The sequence below is a fragment of the Thunnus thynnus genome, chromosome 12 (genome assembly GCF_963924715.1).
Source record: "Thunnus thynnus chromosome 12, fThuThy2.1, whole genome shotgun sequence".
Lineage (NCBI taxonomy): Eukaryota > Metazoa > Chordata > Actinopteri > Scombriformes > Scombridae > Thunnus > Thunnus thynnus.
The window spans coordinates 12,954,282-12,962,637 of NC_089528.1; the positions used below are offsets into that span (position 1 = coordinate 12,954,282).

General features: G+C 35.2%; 1 protein-coding gene across 1 annotated transcript; it reads right to left on the reverse strand.

The window, feature by feature from the left end:
* Nucleotides 1-63: 63 nt before the first annotated feature.
* LOC137194041 (phospholipid hydroperoxide glutathione peroxidase-like) lies at nucleotides 64-6,209 on the reverse strand. The gene is made up of 7 exons (XM_067605562.1): nucleotides 6,098-6,209; nucleotides 4,911-5,005; nucleotides 4,646-4,790; nucleotides 4,085-4,236; nucleotides 2,317-2,341; nucleotides 2,120-2,179; nucleotides 64-564 (listed from the first exon to the last, which is right to left on the reverse strand). The coding sequence occupies exons 1-7, from the start codon at nucleotides 6,164-6,166 to the stop codon at nucleotides 532-534; spliced, it is 579 nt and encodes a 192-aa protein (XP_067461663.1). The 5' UTR covers nucleotides 6,167-6,209; the 3' UTR covers nucleotides 64-531.
* Between the last annotated feature and the right edge of the window lie 2,147 nt (nucleotides 6,210-8,356).

Consider the following 8,356-nt stretch of genomic DNA (forward strand, 5'->3'; position numbering starts at 1 on the left):
GTAAGCTGAACTTTACTGTTGCTCAGATTCCATTATTTTTTATAAGTATCTACAATGACAGACTAATGTCCAAGACAGCATTTATTTTCCAATGTCATCACATAAGTCATCAGGCCTACTTTTAAATACAATTGACATGTTAAATGCAAATACTATAAATCAGTAGTTTTACAGAAGTCTGTGAAATACTATGACTGAGAAAACTGACATTGACACATGAACAAACTTGTCACTTAACATTCAGAGAGGGCTGGCGTTTGTATCAGTCAAAGGAATGGCTGATTTGAGTTTACAATAAGATGTCAAGGCTCTTTACTTTGGATCACTAGTGAATATCCACTCATATGGTCTTAAAGGGTTTGGTGTGGGTGGGCTCTGGAGGTTAGTTGCACGCAGGGGTCATCAGGCCAGTCCTTCCCAATGTTGGGTTTACAGAAAGGCCGTCACTGGTCCAGATGCACACACACACACCAATAACCTCAAGTCCATAGGAGAGTTCAGGAGTGGAACAAAGAAATGGAGATAGTAGGATTACAGGTATGTGGGCAGGTCCTTCTCCACCACCTGCATAGAGAAATAAGTAGAAATTAAATTTTTATAAAGTATCATTTATAGATAGTTTTCTTTTATTCTGTATTAAACTATGAAACATAATGCAACAAATTTCAGAATAAACTCAACAGATCAAAAAATGGCAATGTGGAAAATAGAAACAGCTTGATGGTTTCCATAATGAAAACAAGGATAAGCTTTTGGCAAGTTGGACCCAGGATGGATGCAGCTACCTGCTTACAAACTCAAACCAATGACATGTTATCAGTAAACTGTCCTAATATGGTGGTGTATTGGTATTCCTAATATTTTGCCCTCCTCATGTATGTTAATGGAGTGGACAAAATATTAGGAAAACCATTCAATATAATGCATTCCAGTACACAACCATCACCAACAACGACCTTAATAATAAACATAAATCGAGAATTATCAACTTTCTGACGATGTCAACAAAAACTGAAAATGTATGAGCTTCATAAAAGTAGAATTAATGGCAGATACAAATGTATTCTTATTACACAAAAATATAAATGATCTGCAAAATAATCTAAACTAGGAACTGGGTAAGGTAGATATATAGTTTAAATGCAATAAATTATCCTTAAATATAAGCAAAACAAACCTCATTGTTTTGCGCTCCAGAAATCAAAATAATGTTGAACATGTTTGTTTAAAAATAAACAGTCAGGTTATTAAGAGAGTGAAGTCCAACAAATTCATAAGTTCATTGATGATTTTTTAAACTTTAAAGGCCATATTAATGAAAAAAAATTGTCCAAATGTGTTGGGTTTTTTCCAAGTTGAGGCTTTTTCTTCCACCTGGAGCAATTTTAACCTTATATCAGTCTTTATATGACCCTAATATAAATTACTGTAACGTTATATGGTGCAATACTTTTCCTAGTTATCTTGAGAAATTACAGATTTTACAGAAGAAAGTTATACATGCATATCATCCAAGATAGGTGCTCCCACTGATCCTCTTTTCCACAGCTACACTCTCCTGAAGCTTACTGAATGTAATATCTTTCACAATGCCTGTGTAATGTATAATGTTGTAGATATGCTCAACGACAGACTTTGTGACCTTATTCCGACTTACCTTCCCTCATACATATAAGACTAGAAAAAAAAAGGCATCCTATAAAAGTGTAAGAAACGTAAACTTAAATGTACAAGCTTTAATGTGGTTTGCAGAGGTCCACAGGTGTGGAATGAGCTTGAAAAGACTATAAAAAAATGTCACTATCTGTGTCTGTTTTCAAAAATAAAGGTAACAGTTGCTACTAAAATATGTTGAAGCTTGAATCTTAAATACTATCTGCTCAGTGTCTGGGCCCCTATTCTCAAGCTTCAGATGGCTCATCAGGGTGTCCAATTTCACATATCCCTTTATGTCTTATACGCTTATACTTGTATTTTAACTGATTTGAGAATAAACTGAAACTGAACGTTTTGAGTAAATAACTAGCAGGATACTATTGTATCTGCCAACATAATCTGAAAAGTGCTGCATTTCACAACAATGAGAAATATTTCCAAAAGCACAGTGAAAGCCACTTACGCTAGGATCATCTGTTGGGCCGTATCTCTTCACCACCTGTCCTTCTCTATTTATAAGGAACTGTTGAGGAATAAGATGTGAAAATATTGGCACATGTATTCTTCATGCAGTTGTGGCAATATAGCCTAATTATTAAAAAGGAAAACTGACTGAATGCTTTTTAAAAAGGAATAGTGCCAATTATATTAGAAAATTACCTTTGTGAAGTTCCATTTGATGTTACTGTGAAGAGAGAGAGAGGAAAAAAAATTACAACACAATCTGTAGTATGATACTGATATAGTAGCAATAAGTACTGACACAACTTTAATTGTCCTTTTAACACAGGCTCACTGTTCACTGTTTTACACTGGTTCTATGTTGTGGAACAGCCTTCTGCTAATACATCCAGCTGTTAAAAATGTGTTGATGTGTTTTTAGATTACAGGATTTTATTGTTTGGTTTAGGATGTTGGAAAAAAGTGTTTTCACTAGTGGTGTAACGGAACATAGTTGAGCCGTGATCTCTATGGATCGCCACCCAAAGTAAACAAACTGCTGTAAGTACAAGTCATGGACAACAGTGTGTCACTGGGATTTTGAAAAGCAACAACCAAATCAGCATCCAATGGGTCCAAAGTGACATCTGCAAGTATGTTTACATGCCAGTTCATGTGCTACAGCTGAGCAGCTAATTAGCTATCAAGCTGCTAACTGACATTCATGGTGCACTTTTCCCAGGTGAATGTTTGTTTGGTAGTCGTTCAACAAGCTGAGCTGCAGAACAAGACGTGTGTTCATGTTTGTAAGTTATCATCAAGTTTTGATGACATGGCCTCAGGCTATTGTTTCATTCACTACCACATTTAAAGGAAGACGGTACCATGTTGCTAATTAATTAATTAAACAATTGAGCAATGAATATTTTATATGTTTTAAGATTTTATTTAAACATTGGACATCTTGTATGTTGTTTTCATTTAACACCATGGGCAAAAGTTCCTTGTTTTAAGTGTTTTACAGAATAAATGGAAAGTAAAGTTACATTTGCCCCCCCCACCCCCTCTTTTTTTTTCTGCCTGATCCAAAAAATGATCCGATCTGTGACTCAAATTCATAATACGCTCCCAACCGTGTGTTCTGTGATCCGTTGCACCCCTAGTTTTCACTTTAACATGTTATCCCTTCGATTTTGTTTTTGCATCTGTAATCCATAAATAAATAAGATCATCAGTGACCATGATAGCATGGTCAATGCTGTGGGGAAAAAAAGATTGTTTTGAAACCACAGCCAAAGCAAAGTAGAAACAAAAAGGAAGAAAGTGAAGTGACAAACGAAGTAATAGAAACTAAACAGGATGTGTGTTACACACAATGCAACCTTCCCATTCCAGGATTCACCCAATTACATGTATGGTCAGAACAGCCTTGTACCCCATCAGGACAACACGATGTGAAAAATGTACCTTCATTCTTCCTGAATTCTAAACAAAAGAGGTATTTTAAATAGTTCTAAATAAGATAAAGTATAATAAAAACTTATTTATACTTAGCATCTTCTTGGCATTACAGTTTTGAAATGTAACCACCTGCTACTGCTTTCTGTTTTTTTTCCCAAATCTGGTATCCTGTTTTTGTAGTTTTGGCCACCATTCCCATCAGTTATGGTTACATTTTAGTCACTAACTTTAATGCTGAGATATAAAAAGGACATGGCGACTCTCAGCTTCACAAGACTTGACAAAACATTCAAAGTCAGAATATACTAAAATGAAATTTGTAATCAAATTTTCTAGAGAACATGCCACATAAGAAGTAGGACCTAATATATTCTATGAATTTCTAACCAATGATTGACTACTCAACTCAAAGGAAAAACACCTGACTGTTTCATTCATGTTCCACTCAGGGCTCTCACTCATTTTTTTGTGTACAATGTCATGAACTTTTTCGTTTAATTGGTGGGATAAATACACAATAACTTACTTTCCCAGAAGTCCCTTGCCTTTAGGCTGAGCCTTCATCCACTTCCACAGAGGGTGAGCATTGTCTCCATTCACCTCAATCTTACTGAAGAGGTCAAACTCTGCATTGTAACCCTTTGCAAACTCTTTAATCTCTGCGTCAGTCCCCGGCTCCTGGATCACACACACAAAAAAAATTCAAGTTAGAAAACTGGAAATATAGGTATTGCTACTTACCTGATAACTGGCACCACTGTAATTAACATACAAGTTGTGCTAAAGCTGAGAATATATATTGTTTATATACTATATGTTGCATGGGGTTATGTTACCAAAATCTTGGGAGTTATGAGTACAACAACTATCCAGGAATATATCTAAAATATGCCACAATCTAACTTGCATGCTTGTGTGCAAAAAATGAATTATTTTAACGATTGCCTTCCCTTTATTTAAAATAAAGAACAGTGAGATGGAGGGAAGGTTTAGAATGTACTTGTTGTACAGCAGTAATGGCGACAACACACTTGTGATACTGCACAAAAACAAACACAGCTGTTATCATCAGGTTATTTTAAGTTACCTGTCCTCCAAATTGGTTGCATGGGAAGCCCATGATGCGTAAACCTTTCTCAGCGTAGGAGGCGTGCATTCCCGCTAGCTGAGTGTAGTTTACCTTGGTCTTTCCTCATTTAGAGGCTACATTTACGATGATGCAGACATACCCTCTGGCAGAGAAAATCAGAATGAAAACAGACGTCAGACAGAAAAAAAAATAAAAAAATCTACAAAATACTTCTTCCAAATTTGTGTGTAATTTTAATTTGAGAGGATACATATATATTTACCTGTATTTCTCAAGAGACACCTCGTTGCCATCAATATCCTTGGCAGAGAACTCATAGATTGACTTGGCACTCTGCCAATCAGTCACCTGTGCACACTGCATAGAGGTAAAGAACAGAAATTGCAGGTGAATGTTTGATGGATTAAGATTGCTGAAGATAGAGGGTTAAGGTCCATGAAAACAAACCAAAGAGCAAAAGTATGCTCCACCCCAAAGAAAGAAAAAAAAAGATGAATCAGATAAACTGGGGGAAAAAATAAGGAAGTTAACCGTTGCTCTTATTACTCAGTGCACTTTGTCATGATTCATGCCCACACCCTTAACCCCACATGAAGGACAGGTTTAAGATGGAAAAAACACACAAAAAGTGATATGCAGCAGATTAAAAGTAATCAATTTAGTGGATCTGATAGTTCATGTTAAGCGAATGGTGACTTGCTGCACCTTACTTATTGGCTAAAAAAAATAGGAAATGACAGGCTAATACATAATCTGTTTTAACATTACGTAACATAGCAGATTTTTAACGTGAGAGATAAAGTGTAAATTAAAAAAAATATTTAATAAAAGTTAAAGGAAAATAATCAAAATTAAATAACAGACACATAAGAATCAGAAATATACAACCAAAACAAGGAAACAGATAGTAAAGATTGAAGAAGTTGTTTGTGAGGAAAGCATGTGTTGTTAACAGTAATTTAAAAAATTAAAAACCAAACATTAGCATTAAAGCGCCAGTACAACTGTGTTAATTGTAGATTGGTTTTGTAGATTATTATCAGCAACTTTAGCGGGACCTTTATCCATTATACTAACGCTAACGTTACCGCACAGCCAGCTATCCCCAGTCACATTGACGGAGCAGAAAAAGCCCAGAAATTTAACTTGAGTTTGCTAACTCTAACTTGAAGCCTGAAGCGTTATTAAAATACCACCGTAAAACGTTTGACGCCCATAATGGTGGCCATTATGCCTCAGGCTTTGGCGCATTTCAAGCTAACGTTATTTGAAAGAAGACGAGCTGCATCGACATCGGACCCATTTCTGCGTTGCACCTCATTTAAAAATAGAAATCTCAGAGCTGACCTACATGTTGTTCAGCGAGTAGACAGCAGTAGACAGATGAATGGTTTTAATGACAGCACACGTGAACAGGTAGAAATGTATAATCGTATTTTATGTACGTACCATGGCTCTCAGGTGTCCTCTGCTCCCCACCAGTCCCAACAGCACTGCGCTTGGTCTCAAGAGCCACATGCTGGTCACGCTGACGTCACTTTCATGTGACCAGTAAGCCTCGCCCACTAGCGGGAAGCTCAGCACTGATTACGTGCACCTGCAATCGCCTCTTTAATTATATCAATCACATTTTCCTTTCAAATCATTAACAGTGATTTGGTATTGAACAACCTGATACTCCTGGCGAAAACCCCCTTTTTTCCTGATTTTAGAAGGGACTTTGTGGACAATCATCTCAGTGCGTTGAGACTAAGAAAACATGCAAAGTCTCTCCTCACAGTTTATGAAGAACTGAAAATATATAATAGAGCAACTATGGAAGAGTGCAGACTTATTATTATTATTATTTTTTTAAATAATTTGTTTTAAATATATATTTATTTTCTATTATTATATTATTGCACTCGTCCTCATTGGAAAAAAATCAGAATCTATGAATGCAAATGTTTGTATGTAAACGTCCATAAAGATAAATCAATAAACAAGACATTCCTTATTTCAATGAAAGATTAATTCTGGGTTTATGTGCACTGAGAGTTTCAAGTTTTCTATGAAGCAGATGAAGGTGAAAACAGCCTGTAGCATCAAACACACATACATGCGTCATTCTGCACAGTGAAGGTCAAACATCCAAGTGAAGTACAAATCTTAATTTATTCATTTTGAATTTATTTATTCATTTGTTATATATATTTTTTGAGCATAGCGGCAACTTGGCAACTTAAAGATCCCTTCCAGACATGTTTTAAGATGTATGTAAAATACACTACTTTGAATAATAATTTGTGTCTGATATGGTTTTTCTGAAAAAAAAAGTTGAATTATCTTATTAAAATTCTTAAAATGACATCTGTTCCTTCTCCTTCACTAAATCTTCCAGAATCTAGAAATATGCAAATATATTTAATCTCAAAAGTTTAACTGCTGGACACAAGATGTCTCCTACTTCACTGTAAAGTCATTTCTCAGTATTTGTGTACTGGAGGCTTTAAGTTTCCACATCACACTGGTGTAAGTTTTTTATTGGACCAGAATTGACTTCCAAACTATTTGTGATGTCATAAATCCTACTTGCAGGCCCACCCCTTAAAACAAAGTTGAAAGCAGATGAATGTGAAAACAAACTCTGCGCATACATCATTATGCACAGTGAAGCTTAAACATTCAACATTCAACAAGAGGCAAACACATTTTTGAGTGGAGGGAGACTTTAAAACTTTGCTGTTTTCCATTTCAGAAATTTAAAAATTTCTTCTTATTTTTAATTAAACATTTCACAATATCCGTTTGTCATTTCGATGTCAAATTTTCTTTTTTCTTTCCTTTTACTTTTAACGCTTAACTATGATGAAGTTCAGTTTATTAATACTTAAGTTACCTTTTTTCTTTTCCATTTTTTTTTAACTTTAACTCAATAAAATTATCCTCCATACTTGGGGGCTGCACAACAAGTTTTGAACACAACATTTATCAATTCTTGACATATCTTATAAAGTTGATTTGTCAAATGTGTTTGTCGTTGCAAACTGTTTCACACTCAGCAGACACAGTTAGTAGTTTGGAATGTAAGTCCAGTAGTCGGCCTACCCTATAGTGAGTTACTTCATTAATTACTGTCACTCATAAGTATAACAATTGCAGATCACAAGTAAGTCAGGTACGTCTGGCAGTCAAAACTAAAACAATCACATAACAGACCTATTGATCACTGATCATACCTACTTCTTAGTACCATCATTAGTCACATGCTGGCTGTAGCATTGCAGTAACACTTTGATATGTTCAGTATGAGATTTTCCTGACATTTTTCCCTTTATTTATTAGCTGCCCTAGGAAATATAGTGAGAGAGACAGGGGGGATGGCACTCAACAAAGGTCCCCAGCCTTTAGGTAAAATATCTGAATACAACAATTAACTGCTGCGTAAGTTATTATTAACACATTACCTTTTGTCCCCTTTAGCTTAGATTTTTCAGTGTTTGATATAGTGTATGTAAATTCCCATCTACTTTTTGTGAATGTAAACACAAATGCATTCAATTTCACTGTTTGCTAATTAAAAGAAAATGTGAAGTTAATGAAATAATTAGATTTCTATCACACTTTTCTTCTGCGGATCTGTAGAAACAACCACATAAGATGTGTAGACAAAAGACTATTTAAAATAAAATTATCATAACATTGAACACAATATGTATTGAATGCAAT